This window comes from Carya illinoinensis, chromosome 9 (genome assembly GCF_018687715.1).
Source record: "Carya illinoinensis cultivar Pawnee chromosome 9, C.illinoinensisPawnee_v1, whole genome shotgun sequence".
Taxonomy (NCBI): Eukaryota; Viridiplantae; Streptophyta; class Magnoliopsida; order Fagales; family Juglandaceae; genus Carya; species Carya illinoinensis.
Genome location: NC_056760.1, coordinates 7,515,250 through 7,531,348, shown reverse-complemented (window position 1 = coordinate 7,531,348; position 16,099 = coordinate 7,515,250). Strand labels below are relative to the sequence as shown.

The 16,099-nt window shown below is 37.4% G+C and overlaps 3 protein-coding genes and 1 long non-coding RNA gene across 7 annotated transcripts; 2 read left to right on the top strand and 2 right to left on the bottom strand.

Annotated features, from left to right (window-relative positions):
• Positions 1-3,593: 3,593 nt before the first annotated feature.
• LOC122276033 (SAP-like protein BP-73) lies at positions 3,594-8,297 on the top strand (the record flags this gene model as incomplete). Its single annotated transcript, XM_043085451.1, has 3 exons — positions 3,594-3,775; positions 6,931-7,295; positions 7,533-8,297. Coding segments are annotated over 3 exons (957 nt in total), but the record flags the coding sequence as incomplete, so codon positions are not given.
• Positions 3,829-6,403, top strand: LOC122275943. The gene is made up of 2 exons (XR_006228725.1): positions 3,829-3,963; positions 5,584-6,403. It is a non-coding gene; the product is annotated as an uncharacterized LOC122275943 (long non-coding RNA).
• Positions 8,298-9,299: 1,002 nt separating the features above from the next.
• LOC122275942 (60S ribosomal protein L11-like) lies at positions 9,300-10,872 on the bottom strand. The gene is made up of 5 exons (XM_043085291.1): positions 10,713-10,872; positions 10,482-10,589; positions 10,301-10,343; positions 10,009-10,204; positions 9,300-9,713 (listed from the first exon to the last, which is right to left on the bottom strand). Exons 1-5 carry the CDS (start codon positions 10,713-10,715, stop codon positions 9,512-9,514), a joined length of 552 nt encoding a protein of 183 aa, XP_042941225.1. The 5' UTR covers positions 10,716-10,872; the 3' UTR covers positions 9,300-9,511.
• A 1,981-nt stretch (positions 10,873-12,853) lies between these two features.
• LOC122275941 lies at positions 12,854-15,708 on the bottom strand. 4 transcript variants are annotated; one of them, XR_006228724.1, is made up of 4 exons: positions 14,376-15,708; positions 13,426-13,597; positions 13,140-13,264; positions 12,854-13,015 (listed from the first exon to the last, which is right to left on the bottom strand). XR_006228724.1 is itself a non-coding variant. In XM_043085290.1 (3 exons), exons 1-3 carry the CDS (start codon positions 15,083-15,085, stop codon positions 13,241-13,243), a joined length of 906 nt encoding a protein of 301 aa, XP_042941224.1. In that variant the 5' UTR covers positions 15,086-15,708; the 3' UTR covers positions 12,854-13,240. The 4 variants fall into 4 exon arrangements, 3 of the variants coding, with proteins under 3 accessions (XP_042941224.1, XP_042941223.1, XP_042941222.1); XM_043085290.1 differs by having other exon boundaries at positions 12,854-13,264; XM_043085289.1 differs by having other exon boundaries at positions 12,943-13,597; positions 14,376-15,109; positions 15,379-15,708.
• Positions 15,709-16,099: the final 391 nt, after the last annotated feature.

The window sequence follows — 16,099 nt, the reverse complement described above, 5'->3', positions numbered from 1 at the left end:
TGTAAGTCATATGTGTTAAGTAACCCATCCCAACATGTCTCAAACTCTTCAACAGATTGAATGTCGTACACACATTTCATCAGGTGATTTTTTAGTCCAGTTTTATAGGAAGCATATGACCCAAGCTTTTCGGGGACTTTCTTCAATATATGTCATATGCAGAATCTATGTCGACTTTCTGGAAAGACAATAGCAATAGTATTTTTCATTACTCTGTATTGATCAGTAATAATAGCTTTTGGAGCTATACCATCCATACACTGCAACCAAGTTTGGAATAACCATATAAATGTCTTCATGTCCTCACTAGAAATCAAGCCCGCTCCCAATAGAATCGACTGCCTGTGGTGGTTTACACCAACAAATGGTGCGAAGGGCATCCCATATCTATTTGTCAGGTATGTGGTGTCGAATGTAACTACATCACCAAAATACTGGTAGGCTGCCCTACTACGTGGATCTGCCCAGAAAACATTCTTTAGTCTCCCGTCATCGTCTATATCCATCGATGCAAAAAAACTGTTACTTTTGTACTGCATCCTCAAAAAATAATCTCTAAGTGCTCCAGCACCACCTGCACCAAGTCGTAGATGTCATGCCTTATCAATGTAATTGCGACAATCCTTTTTCAAAAATGGTAGGTTCTCGAAGCCACCTGCACCAACGACAAGAGATCCAAAACTCTTATTCATTTAGATGCCAGCTAAGTCGTTTGTGTCCAGGACTTTTTTTACAGCCTCACTCACTTCTCTGTTACATCGAAAGAACCGAGATTTTTGTGGACTGAGGCCATGATTATGCTCATTATGAACTATTGTGATCCGCATTTTTTCCTCTACTTTTAAGACATTAATCTTTGCCTTACAATCCGTTTTTCCTGTCGAACGTGGATTGGCGACATTGAAACCCTTATTCCGGGCCTTCCCACCACGAGCACAACCAAGAGTGACATATCTCATGCTTTTATCCTCTCCCCTCTCACTCCTTTGTGTCGAAACCCCAAATCCGCATCTTTTACCATATCCCTTATAATAACTCAGCAAATCTTTAAATGAATTAAACTCCATCCCCAACTGTGGCTCCTCAATCAAATCACCACCATCTATTTGTTCTTCATCTGGATTTGAGGTAGTGCCATCGTTGGGTTCCCGTGGATCTAATGCATCCTCTTTATTTTCATCATAAACTCTAGCGGAGGTACATGGTTCATCGGTCTCTCTACGGTCGGGTGTATCATCTCTACCAAGGATTGCGCTCGTTGTGGAACTTGTAGCAATGTGTGGAGTCGGAGGTCTCATACCATATTGAAATGGGTAATAAGCATTTTCCTGAAAACAACAAAATTAAAACAATTAAACTTCCAAAAAATGAAAAATTTTAAATAAAAGACAAGTACGGAGTTGAAAAATACTTGAATGTTGGTTGAATATTGGTTGCCATTTGGATATGGTAGAAACGGTGGTGACCATGCAGGCATTGGTCTATAGTAGCCATGCATGTAATTTGGAAAGTTTACTAAACCAGTTTGATGGATGTCCTGACATTAAAATCATAATGATAATTAGCAAGAAGTTGATGATAAACATCGAGCACACCCATTCCAAAGACTATTAAAAATTTCGAATTAACATACTGAGGTTGGGAGATTTAAGGTAGAGGGTGTTAGCGGAGATGGAAGCTCTTCCCCTTTTTCCATGCCCTGTAATAGTGAAATCTTGAAAATCAGTCTTAGCATTTTCTTTAGCTCTAACCAATACATAGTTTGCACTTCTTTTTCTTTATTTTTTTTGGAAACAATTACCAAGTCTAGTGAAATATTAAATGGAACTGGATTGGCCTAAGAGGTGTGTGCCTCCATGCCAAGTGTTACAGGAAATGCCCCAAATAATATTAACTAAACCAAAGAACCAGATGTTCAAATATAAGATACTCGTTATTGTTGTTAGATGAACAACCGGAGCTCAATGATGATAGCTAGTTTATTTCCCACATTAACTTTTAAAAAAGAAAATTCATTGTCTATCAACACGTATGAAAGCACTAAGAACCTCATAAGTATATCACCATTATTTATTCCATTGTATATGGTTAGAAAAAAATCAGCTTTTTTTTTTACCATGTTTACTACGGTCCAATTGCCTGTTCTATTGGCACTATTACTACATTAGATTCATTTTGACCTCACCTGTATAAAGCTTGCTAACAGATTAATAAACATGACTTTATAGGATATTAACACAAATTAAATTCATGCAGCTAAATACCTGTGCAAATGGAGAACAAGCAGATTAACCAAAAATCAAAAAATGGAAAAAAATGCTGAATAAAAATGCACGTTTATATTTAGTGAACAAGCATAACAATCACAAACTTACGGGTCTCTAAGATGTATTATACCATGTTTAAATACCAACAAACAGACCCAAACTTACGGGGTCTTGAAGATGCATTTTGATGGGGTCTTGAAGATACATTTTGATGTTTAAATACTCCAAAACAAACCCAAACTTACGGGGTCTTGAAGATGGATGCATTTTGATGTTTAAATACCAACAAACAGAGGGAAACTTACCTTTTCAGAAGATGATGCAGACAAGACGAAGACCCAGAGCACCACGAAGACCCAAGCTTCAGACCACGACGCCAAATTTCTTCTATCTTAGACCAGTTCCAACTTTCAGACCAAACCACACGAAATCTTTCCCACCAACGCACACAAGCTAGCAGAATTTCTGTGGGCGTGACGAGCCCGGTTGCAGAACGAAAATAGAAGCGGGAATGCACATTTCAAGCTATTCTTTCTATTTCGGGGGTAAAATAGGGTTTTCATGACAGGTGCTACTCTAAACACGTGATTGCTGAATTAGCGACTGCATTTGCCGACTGTCCGTAGCGATATTGCGAAAGTCTCAAGAGTAGAGATGGGTGTCAGGATGGGTAGTGTTGTTTTAATTTTTTAATAAAAAAAGCTGCTGCCATGTCATTTTCGTGCCTAGATTAGTCTGTAAAAATGCCTGCACCTAGACAGACTCATATTTTTAAATTTTAAAATAAAAATTATATTAACAAAACTATATTATAATAATATTTTAATTTTATAATATTTTTTATCTCATTTTTCAAAATCCAATAAAGTATCTTCACTCAAATCATTTCATTATTATTTATAAATCAATTCACTATTATTTACAAAATATTCATCACATCTCATTATCTAAGCATTTTCTAAGTATTTTTCTTACTTTTTTTTACTAGTTAAAGCCTGGAAGGACGAAGGTAGAACAGAAAAATTATTAAGTATTTCCAAAAATGAATTGCAAAGATTCTTAATGAGAAGAAAAATAAATATTATTTTTCAATAATAAATATCATTAGACTTTACTGCATTTAATGAATATTTAATTTATCAAAATTCCTATATTAATCGATTAAAGTAAAAGTCGATAATCAAATTAACATATACGTTAAAGATTATGCTTATAATTTTTTAAAAACAAAAGGTACAGACAGTACCATATTATATTATTGTTAGTGGTCCTAAGCCTTACCCCATACCAAACGTTGGTGGGCCGCAAGGGAAACGTGAAGGATAACGTGTGATTATAATCGGCTATCCATTTGCATATTCAGAAGAATCTCAGATTCAGAGTTCCCACTTCCCAGCAGAATATGAATGCAGTAGCAGCTCTCCATCTCCATGGCTTTCAATTTCCCATTTTCCTCTCGTTCCTCGGGCAGCCCAGGCTGGGAGGAAAACCCATTTACTCTCTGAAAGGTGTCAAATCTTTCAACACCCATATCCTATCTTTCATTGTTTTCCTGGCTGTTATTGATGGTATCTATTATTATTAACGAAAGACTAAGCTTATGTTGCTGTATTCGCTTTCGGAGACGATTGATTCCTGAAGGGAACGGATCTCCGCTTGCAATTTTCTGGGGTGGAATTTTGGTGTGCTTCTGCTGGTATTGAGACTTGTAGAAACGTGTTGCCCTCATCATGCTTAGTCGTTGATTTTTTGTGATTGAATTGCGGTCGTTCTAGTTAATCTGTGTTGCGTTTTGAATTTATTGACTGTGCAACTCAACGCAGTAATACCAATGTTATTACGTTTGTGCTGTTTCCAGGAAGAAAGATTCTTTTGATTGATAGCTGATTTCTGATTTGATGCTTGAACTTACATTGTGGTTAAAATTAGTATTCTAGTTCATATGAATTTTAGCTTCATATTATGGGCGAGTATTAATGGATGTTTAGACTAAGTAACTGCAAGTCAAGAATATAACTATCTCAAACTTTTTCCTATCAAGTCTATGGTTCTTTAATCTTTCGTGCATCCAAGATTTGTTTATAGTTCTGATTTCTGAAGCTTTTATTGTTTTGGAGTGGAGGACCCATTCTGCAAATCATTTTTATTCACTATTATGTTAATTTTATTCTGTTCAATCAAGTAAAACAAGTATGAGTCAGACTATGGCCAAAGACAAAGGGTCTGAGGGATCTTTTGTTAAAAACCCAACCATTGATCCAAAAGCCCTAGGACTGTTGGATACTAATTTGATTAAACCTTTAACCCTTAGGATCATAATATTCCACCACACTTCCGAATTCGACATCCACAACGGCCCACTCTATTAACATTGACCCGGTGGTAGCCCTTTTCCTTTTGGTAGCTTCACTCATCTATCTGTATTCAATGACTTAACACTATGCCCATACATAGTACCAAAGCATTTGAATCTAGCCTATAGGCCACCCCTTCTGTGACTTGAACCCGTGACGTGGTCCCTGCTCTAATACTTATTGTTAAAAACTCAACCATTGATCCAAAAGCCCTAGAGCTGTTGGATACTAATTTGGTTAAACCTTTAATTCTCGGGATCATAACACAAAATCAACAAATGGCTAAACATTTGTTGGTAGAGGAAGTGGTGGACTTAAGGGAGGTGTTTGATATGTTGGATGTAGACCAAAGGGGCAAGATAAGCCTTGAGGAGTTTCGAGTCGGATTGCGAAGGCTTGGCCAACAGATTCCTAATGCAGATCTTCAAATACTAATGGAAGCTACTGATGTTGGTGGGAATGGAACTCTCAATTATGTAGAGTTTGTTGCAGTTTCAGTTCACCTTAAAAAGATGGGCAATGATGAGCATTCACACAAAGCTTTTGCATTCTTTGATCAAAACCTGAGTGGTTACATAGAGATTGAAGAGCTACGGGAGAAGTTCTACAATAATGGGAAAATTGCTAGTTTGGTTATAGAAAAGGGAGACAATGGAACTTCTAGAGGTTTGGGCTTTGTAAACATCAACATAGCATCTGTTGTCCTTTTTGTTGTTATTGCTTCATGCTTCTTGGTTACTCTGTACAAACGTATCTTCTTCTGGTTCATTGAGCTTTTAGTTGTCCTTTTTGGCATAGGCAGTGTAGGGGCTTGCAAACTTGATTGGTTGCTTTATTATCGAGCATTTTCTGTTGTTTGGGCAACTTACCAAGATGTCTCATTTGTATGGATCGGTCAATATATACTTGGAATTTCACTGATACACATTATTCCTCAACTTGTACATGTTCCCAATCTCAAGGTGTGTGTCAATCTACCAAATGGTGACATGGTGGGGCATACTGGTGATATTGATGCTACAGTTGTGGCTTGCAAGGCTACTAATGAAAGATGGTTCTTGATGTAATAAAGCAAGAGAGAGGAATTTATGTTGAAACTGCAGAATCATATCTTGAAAAGTCAGATACAAAGGCTGTGATTGTTATTCATAACGAGATGAATCCAGACACCGCGTTGCATGCACTGAGTTACTTTCAACAGAGGCTGGAACCAAATAATGGCCCTTTGCAGGGAATGATTTCTAGCTACTGCTGGTGTGGTACCTCACTGCTGCATCTGTGTTGTCTTGGGCAACAAGAGTCAACAACTTAATCCTTGGGCAAGCTTGGGTTGACTCACCAAGGGAGATGATCTTAACGAATTTTTTCTGGAGACAAAGTTGTGTTATATTTTCAACCATATTTTTGGGTTGGAGCTGGTAGCCTATGAAGTGGATAGATATGTATATAATGTTGCTGAGGTGCTCTCAACCTTGAGGACAAGGTTCTTTGAAGGGTACGGCAATGTAACAAGCCTAATTAACTTGGGGCTCAGCCAAAGCCCATGGGCCACATTTACCTTTTAGTCTTACTTCTTTTTCCCGTGTGTTTTGGTTTTAGATTATTGTAGGGGGCTTCAACAGGTAGTGGGCTTGGGCCTGTAGCGTTAACTAGTTTGCAGATGTGGTTTTATTATCTTTTTGTTACTTTTTAGCCCGGCCCATTACGTGGGTTATATGTACTAAGCAACTTTGCTCTGAAGATTTATCCAAACAGTATCAGAAAACTCAAATTTTCCGTCTATCTTTTTCTTCTACCCGGAGGTCCTCTCCCTCGAAGTGAGATTATTCTTTCTAACTCTTTGTGGTGTGTTACACCTTCCTATGGAACTGGCAGATCATTTTTTATGGGTTGATATAACCGGGGTACTACTACTACCTCAACATATGTTACTTTAGTCTGACACTCACAAGATAAGATCAATGTCTAAAATTTTGTATTAATTTGGATTATTTTTCTGAAAAGGAAAAAGGGTCTAGACATGTCGCAAGTATATAAGATTAAAGGTGACGTTGGACAAATGCGCAGCACATTATGCAGTTCCTCTTTATATTACAAAGACATTTCTTGGCTTTCATCTTTACTTTTATGGAGAGATTAAAATTCTTCTGTATTATATTGCTGTTTGTTTGCTTCTGATCACCTATGTTAATTCTACCATTTCCTCTTTATTAGCCACCACTGAAGTTTGGATATCATTTTTTGGTTCTTATGTTTGTTTGGACCTAATTTTTGTGAACTACACACTGAGAGATCATTTTTTGATGCAGCTTGTTAAATTTGGCAGAGATTGCAGATGGACCTTCACTCTTCCACTCCCAAAAGGACTTTCCTTTCTCGACGGTTTCATGCATAAGATCTGATGGAAATAGAAGACGGGGACCTCCCCGGAGAAGTTCTGCCTCGAGAAGAATAAATGAGGATGAAAATGAGACACCTCAGTCATCATCCAATGGTAAAAAGTCCAACGCATCTGACCAGGAAGAGATTATTGCTCTGTTCCGACGAATCCAGTCTTCAATCTCAAAGGGAGAGTCTGTGAGTACTAAGAAGACAAATTCCAATGAGTCTAAGGATAAGCCATCGCCTGACTTAATTCTAGAGGCTCTTCGCAAATCAAGGAAACAAATTAAAGGTGATGTGGGTGAATGTCACGTCACCATCTGGTGCTGTTATGGAAATGTTGAACCCATATTCCTTTCCCCTGCAATATTATGTTTGTCAGATTCTATCACACAACTGCTTCCATCTTTATACCAAGCTTTCACATGTCAAAACCTCACTTTCTCTGAAAGTTAATTAATGGGGAAATAGAATGTATATGTTCTACTTATTTATGACACATTTAATTTAGGTTTTCTTATCTTTGCAGACAAGCCTTCAAACAAAGAAGGTAAGAAGGTGTTGACAGGAAAAAGAGGGGTGCCTCAAAAAGAGGAGGTAGTAGAGAACAGTCCACCGGTAGCAGGCTTAAAGCCAACTCGACCACCATCTAAGTTTGTGAAGAGATCCCCCATACCATCTCGACCACCATCTAAATTCGTGAAGAGATCCCCCATACCATCTCCATCAACCCCAAGAGGAAGGACGCTTGAGTTGAATAATGAAGCGTCGCAGGCTAGAGCTGGAAGCAATGAGTTAAAGTTTCAGAGAATAGAGGAAATGAAACTAACAGAACTTAAAAAACTAGCAAAGTCTAGAGGGATTAAGGGTTACTCAAAACTGAAGAAGAGCGAGCTTCTAGAATTACTAAGGTCCGAAAACAATGTGAAGTCTCCCTGAAATTGGAGGACATAGAAAGCTGGAGTTTAAAGTTATTAAAGGACAAAAGAAGGTGAACTGAAAATATTTCATGCTATATATTGAAGGTCCACCATTTTGTTGTTAGTGTCTCGTTTTCATCTTCTCTAGTTGTTTGGTTCAACTGAGTTCAACGGCTTCTCGTTTTCATGACGTGCAAAATTAGCTACATGAATGGCCTGGTTGTAAATTTGTAATGCCCTCCCTCCTGCAGTTAGACAGCACCAGCCGTCCTTTTTCCCCCTCTCTGGACTAAGGTGTAGTTTTCTAAGCCTATCTGTTGCAGAATTTCTTACAATCTTAATGCGTTCAATTCCAATGACTTGTTATGGTGGAATTTTCAAGGTGACTGTCTACTCCTGCCTCCTGTTCAAGAAAACCCCTACAAATATTTACAGCCAAATAGCCTACCATCGTCTTGTTTCTTGAGCAGCAGAGTAAATAAAAGGCAAGTTATTTTCATATTAAAAATTCTATGTGCAGTCATTTTTACGGACTCTTTAGTGCACTCCTGTGATATGATTGGTTATGTATTAAAAAAAAATTAATCTAACTAATCATATCAGTGAAATACGCAGAAAGTATACAAAAAATGACTGTATATAGCATTACTCTTTACTCTTTTCATATCAGAGGAAGGAATGCGCAGATGTCGACGGGCCGGTCTCTGAATCCAATTTGATTGTCGGCCACGAAACGTAACTAAGGTAATCTGTCACAGATTTCAAGAATTTTAGATGGTGGACCTGGATGAGTTTCGAGACTAGGACTACTGTTTCCATTCCATGGGGGTCAATTGCATCGTATAGCTAATGCAGCCAGATTTGAATTGGTCTCAACAACGCAGATAACCAGACTGCAACTTCTAGTGATTAGCAGAATCCGACGATTCCCAATATGGGCCATACAACAGGCAAAAGCAGCTCCAATGAGCCAGGAGACAATTGATTTGTCTGTCATCACACGGAGCAAAACCATTAATTAGATTATGCGAGGAATAGCATTATCGAACCCCCTTCTCGTCCGAGGAGAGGTCATATGGGTGACAGTTGGGATGAGAATAGGCTTAAAAGCCTGGTCTTTCAACTTCAGAAAGGTGTCAGTCAGAGCCATTGAAGAAAACAAAATACGACATTTTATACTGGCGCCTCCAAGCACAAGTTTACATTTGGCACCCTCCTGGGCCAGGAACCAACCGCCATCTTATAAAGTAGCCATCACCATTTCTAGTCAGTTGATATTCCCAATTGAAGAGGCACCAATAACAAGCCAAAAGGATAGCAGCCATTGCAATTAGCATCTAACGAAAATGCAGTATAAACCAAGTGAATCATCAGGCTAACAAAACAACTAAAAGGCAGTGGTGCAGCATATTAAACCCAACTAGAGAGAGTATCCTGCCCCCATACATCAAAGCAATTTAGGTCAACATGAAATCACGAAGTAACTGATGAACCTCTTAATAAAATATAAATCCCGTTAAACAATTGATGAAATGTTACAGCTCGGCAAAACTTAAGAAACTTATCCAAGGTTATATAGGGGATCTCTCTAAGAGGCTGTGAGCGATTGAGACTTGTTAAGGATTACTCCTTCATATTTCATCTGGAACCACTTCATTGCATCTTCCTTTGTAACTCTGTGCTGAATCCCAACACGTGACTTGCATCTACGACGACGACCGACACGGTATCCTGCTCTCTCTAGAATAACATAAAAGTCCATACCATAAATACCAGTTGAAGGGTCATACCTGGAAAAAAAAAAAATAAAGAACAGTTTAATTCTAGCACAGCAAGCCAAACTGCATTTTCATATATAACATTGAACCTTCAAACGAATCAAAACCAAGATGGTTGATTCGTTTGAAACATACTATATACCACGAACGTAACTCTGTTAGCAAAGTGAACGCAGTTATTCATAAGCCAATTACAAGATTAGCCCCATGATTGTATTAAGCGAAACTTCATCTTATTAGCATGCGCAATACAAATGCCACAAAAAATAATTTAGGACATCAATACTAACTACTACAAAGATTTTACTTGATTCCGAGATCAATGTGCTCCTGAATACCGAAGCCGAAGCACCCGGTATCGCTGAAGTTCCTCCTGAGAAGCTCGTACTCCTTCACCTTCAGCCCACTCTCCAAAAGCTGCATCGCCTTGTCCCCCCTCACCGTCACGTAGCACGCTATCTTCTCGTTACGCCTGATCCCGAACGATCTCACGGTGTACCTAGCTGTTCCCATTTATCCAAACACAGCCCGATCAAATAAAAAATACAAAAGAAGAGAAAATCAATAACCTTTATTCGAACGTCAACTGCGAATCGTACCCTTGGAGAAGACGGGGTTTTGGCCACTCAGTTGCTCCAAGACCTTAGAAGCAAAATCAGAAATCAATAATAATCAGAATATAAATAAATGTAGCTTGATTTAGAGTGTTTTTCTCGGGAAACAAACAACGAGAGAGAGAGAGAGAGAGAGAGAGAGAGAGAGAGAGAGAGAGAGAGAGACCTTAGAGGCTCTGGTGAGACGGTCACCACTCTCACCAACGGAAATGTTGAGGACAAGCTTCTGGACCTTGATCTCCCTCATTGGGTTGCTGAGTTTCTTCTCCGAAGCCTGGTTCGTTACAAATCCAATAAAAGTTAATAAAAACACATTGAAAATTACATATATCTGGAATCACAGAGAGAGAGAGAGAGAGAGAGAGAGAGAGAGAGAGAGAGAGAGAGAGAAGGGTACCATTGTGGTGTGGAGAAGCAGCGGCGGAGACTGGAGGGGGTGGGTCGAGGGAGATGGGAGTAGTCGGGATGGTATGTATAGTAACAGAGTGCGACGAGCGTGCTAGGGTTTTTGTGGTGGGTTACTGTTAGACCCAAAATGACGATAATAACCCTCAGGTCACCCTTTAGTTTTCTTTTTTTTTTTAAATAAAATTATTAAGAAAGAAAAATAGGTGAGATTCTCAACAAACATCTTATAATTAATAAGTATAATGTATAAATTAAAATAATAAATAAACAATAAATGATATATATATATATTTATATACTCGATTAATATTACATATATTTACACTTTACTTATAATTTTATTTATAATATTCATTTGGTTAATTTTCTTTTAAATTTGAATTTCAAGTTTCATGATTTTCAGTATATAAATAACTGATACGTGGAAAAGTAAGTTTTTATAAATTTTTGTTAAATATATTTAGCATTTCTATATATTCAGCATGGGTGTAATTTTCTATATTTGTTTATTGGAGTGAGCTCAACTCATTCCAAACTAATTATCAATAGGATTTATTAATTTTTCAATTTTTCTTAAAAAAGTTAAATTCATCACAATCTACTTATATATTTAAGCACATATCTCAATTTATTTATATTCAAACGCATTTCAACGATATCCACAAAATATTACTATTTACGTATCAACTTAGACCATTAGATATCACCTCATTATCCAAACACAACAAAATTTAGAAACTCATTTGTTCGGTTGCATTAAGATGTCTATTATGAGAGAATCTTGCAACTAGAAGATAAGGTCCACAGCAAACTAAAAAGCTTTCGTAAAAGTAAATTTATAAACTGATACAACTTCATATGATGTTAGATATAATTTATAATAAAAATAATTTTACAATTTAATATACAACATCAAGTCACATCAATTTGTAAATTTATTTTTGTAAAATCTCTCTATGACTAAAACACTTCTCTTAATAAAAAAAAGAGGCGTCGATTTGTTTTTATAAAGCAGTGGGAGAGTTTAAGATGTGTTTGGATAATGAAGTGAAATTTAATATTTTATCATTATTTTTTATATACTTTTCACTATTATTCACTATTATTTAATATTTTATCATTATTTTTTTACTACTATTTATAGATTATGTGATATCACCTCACTACTCAAAGATATTAGACACCTTAATTTGAAGATGATAGATCTGCTTTCAAAAGAACTAACCGGTAAGAAATATGACAAACTAAAAAGAAAGAAATGAAAAAGCCTTGGATTCTCTAATTAGATGGAGGTTGGGTGAGTGGAGTAGGGAGAGGTAGCAACAATACCAAGTACTTGTGGCTCACACGCTACTTGAAAAATTGTGAGATTGGTTGATTTGAATGTAGACGACAAATGAAAAAAGGACGGCCGGTGCACGTTGGCTGGTGGATCCAGAGAGGCATAGATCCAAGTAACAAAAGTCATCTAACAAACATTACCAAAGAAAGAAAACAGAATATGCAAGAAAAAAGCTATAAAAAGAGCGAGTTAAAATCATATAGAGTGAGAAAAGGAGGGGTGAAAGAGAGGATTTGGAGCTCCTCTTTCTTGCTCCAATGGCTGCGAGGAAAGGGTTGGTGTTTCTTTTTTAAAGTCTGTGTTTTCTGAACACTCTCATTTGGTGTGAGAGAGATCAACAACTCGTGTGTTTTGCTCATGAGTCATGAATCTCTTCAAATAATGTTCCCTCGTATAATTTCTTATTCCACCTAAATGTCAATCGAGTTTTCTACCCGATTTCTAAGTGGATTTTGAGAAAGAACAGTAGAACTTGTCCAACTGAAAAACCCTCATGGATCCCAATCCAATCCACTAGTAACTGTTTCCTCAAAGATAATCATACAAACAAGAAACCAATCTAATCATACACAATCGCACCCTTTAGAACCATATATATTATTATATATATGTGCATGACTTCTGATTGCGGATCATGCAATAAGTGCTTTTAGAGTTTTGAAAAAGAGTTTTGCTACATACAAGTAAAATCGCATACTAATCTGCGTACCAATACTGATTCTTTCATACTTAAATTTTAAATTAACACTGTTTTCAATAAAATCTATTTTTTATCCAATCACAATAGATTGGTGCACAATTGTGCTTGCAACTAGATTTTTTCTTTGAAAAAACAGAAAAAAGTCACGTCCAGGACACTCGGGAAACACCACAACACTAGCAATATACATCACGCTTCTTTGTCTCCCAGAAAACCAGAGAATGTAAATGGCTCTCCCATATACAAATGCCTGCCATACGGCCAACAAATTTGGGGTTCAGACTATGTTTCATCCTTGAAACATGAAATTTAAGGCAAAATCTAATATTTTTGGATAAGACATGAAACCAAGGAAGAAATTCTCATAACATTACCGGCCACACCAACTGCAAAGCAAAGAACAACAGTCCGATCTGGTGCTACCTAGTTGTCAGGGCGACAACTTTTATAATCTGAACTCTGAAGCCTCAAACTTTCAGGGCCAAATGTTGCAGTGTGTCTTTGTCACGCCAAAATAATGCCAGAACACATGATGCACCAACACCATGCATGCGTGGAAAAATAAAATGATGATACTCAGAAAGAACATTTGCATTTTTATTCACTCCCGTATCAGAACATATTTACACGAAAAAACCATGGCAGCACGAAAGCTATTACCAGGCATGCCATCAGGAAGTTACAAAATGGCTGTCCCCGCCAACATCCTCCACCTCTTCCTGAGGAGTTACTACTGCCAGCTGTAAATCTCCTTTCATTCCACTCCTCCATAAATCTGCTATGCACAGCACCCGTAACGTTTTTTGCAGTCTTACCACAAATCTCACACAATCTGCATGCATAAAAGAAAGAAAGAAATAATTGCATGAGTAGTGAATTCTGACGCTAGTTTCTTGTTCAAAGCACTTGACAAGAATTTAAGTGCGGTCATTTCAGGATACATCAGCTAATCATGAAACTAGTTTAGAACACAGGAACTTCCAGACTCACTTTGATCAACTAACAGTTTTCACCAGAGTCAATTTCATAAAATTATAACAGCTCCCTTCATACATATTTGGGATCATTAGTGCGTGAAACCATTCACCATTAATCCAGAATCTGACAACCAGATGACTATTTTACTCCATGACCAATGCACCATATAGAAAGAGCATCTTGATTCCACATATCAAAATTAATAAAATGCCATAGAAGACAATCCTTATAGATAGAGCTTTGCATGATTTGCAAGGATACTATGAGAAAAGAATTGTTCCATGCATGCACAACACCAAAATACATATTGGTAACAGGTGATCAAAAGGATACATATATACAGTATCTACACAAAGACGCATCATTCTGCTTAGAAAAGGCAACTAACAGTAAAAGGACAAAATTGTTCTTGAAGTCCAGTTTACCGGAGAAAAAACTGAAATCAAGATTGGAGAAACCAAGGTTTAATCCTCAAAGGAAGCAAAGTCAAATTAAATAAATCACATAAGAAGACGACTAAGGTTGCAAACTTCAGCTAAAATCCCAACAATGACACATAATACTTTCCTACAAATACATATAAAAGAAATTCCAGATAAATTTTGAGCCAAATAAAAAGGTGAAACAATTACCTGTTCCCCCGTAGCTTGAACCACGCTTCAGCACAGTAACTATGTGCAATGCCAAGCTCATCTTTACACCCACAACCAAGCTGAATTAAATCCGTTGTTGTCGTCATATTAGAATCATCAGCAACCAATTCCGTCATGTGAGATGATTGCTCAGAACCCAAATGGCAAATCCTACAAACCCTCTCCCCATCCCGATTGTCGCCAACTATACCACTACTGCACTTCACATCAATCACACACGAATTCCTCTCCGATTCAGAGACCCTTTTAATCTCTTTGCTAGGTACCATACTCGACACCAACTCGTTAATTTTTGCTCCCAATCCCCTATCATCTCCACCAACAGGCAAAGACTCATCCGAATTAATAACAATCCCAGTATCAGAAACAACCCCACCACCCAAACTGCTCGAATCCTCACTTGTCCCTCGATCAACTCGACTCGGTTCCTCAGCTCCGCCACACCAATCAATCACCTCCTGATTGACCCGATGTTCCTGACTGTTCATTAGAACCTTACTTGACCCCAACTCACTACCCAATTCGTTCAAAACCCCATTTTTTTCTTCACCAACACACACAGATTCCTTCTCGTCTGAATTCACCGAAATTATAGTCTCAGGCACCACCCCATTAACTGAACTGCTCGAATTCTCACTCGTCCCCGGATCAAGGTGACCCGGTAGTACCTTCTGCTCCTCCTGATCCATTAGCAAACAAGATTTCGGCCACCACTACATCAAATTTCAAGATTTTCTCACAAAACCCACCAACAGTATTGTCTCTATATGCACCAAATCAGATAACCAATATTTATTTCTCTGAGTAGCAGAGCATAGACAATGTAATCAAACCCAACGTGTTTTTTTTTTTTTTTGGTTCTAATCTACTCAAGCTCATTAAAACATACTATAATCTTTAAAAAAAAAAAGAAAAAAAAGAAAGAAGCAAAATATATACAGATAGAAAACCAAGAAAAACAAAACCTTATCTTGTAACTTACGAAAAATAGCTCCAATCAACAGCTAAGTAAATCATCAAAATCTAAAAAGTGAAAAAGAATAATAATGTAAAAGCCGGAGGTGAAAGTTCTCTCCACTTCCAACCTTACCAACTGTACAAAAATCGCTCTGCGTGTTAGTGAGAGAGAGAGAGAGAGAGAGAGAGAGATCAATTCCTTGGAGTTGGCAGATGGATAAATAAGAGGAGAGTGCGAAGTTAGGTGAAGAAAGGGATTGAATTGGGATTGGATGCGTTACTTTCGTATTGCTGTTTCAGAAGAAGCAGTAAGCAACGCGAATTTTCGCTTCGTTTGGCTTAGCCTTTTTTTTTTTTTTGTGGGTGACTTTTTGAATGGGTAAAATTAATTATTATTATTTTCACAGCTGTATTCATTATTTATTATTTCACCAAATTCATATAATTCCTTTAATTTATAGTATAAAAACTAAAACTTGCCTGTAAAGTCAACTTTATTTCATCGCTTCGTTTGCCGGCTATCCCATCCACCTTGTCCATACATACTACATACATGACCACTGAAAACCTCCCCCTCCCCCAGTATTTTTTTCACTGGAATTGCAATATGGTACGATGAAAACAGCACAACTTTGAAAATGTTGGTCAATGTACAGTAAGATTGGCAATTCAAAGTAGACTCTTGATAATAATATGTTCCTGGTAGGATAAGGTTTGAAGTTTCCGTGTCACTCATGCTTTCTCAA

Coding starts and splice junctions, on each gene's coding strand:
- LOC122275941 (XM_043085289.1), bottom strand. CDS start 15,085: ATGGATCAGGAGGAGCAGAAGGTACTACCGGGTCACCTTGATCCGGGG. Junction 13,598..14,375: donor TTCAAGCTACGGGGGAACAG/GTAATTGTTTCA, acceptor TTATGCATGCAG/ATTGTGTGAGATTTGTGGTA.
- LOC122275942 (XM_043085291.1), bottom strand. Junction 10,344..10,481: donor GTCTCACCAGAGCCTCTAAG/GTCTCTCTCTCT, acceptor TTTGCTTCTAAG/GTCTTGGAGCAACTGAGTGG. Junction 9,714..10,008: donor CACATTGATCTCGGAATCAA/GTAAAATCTTTG, acceptor TTTTTTTTCCAG/GTATGACCCTTCAACTGGTA.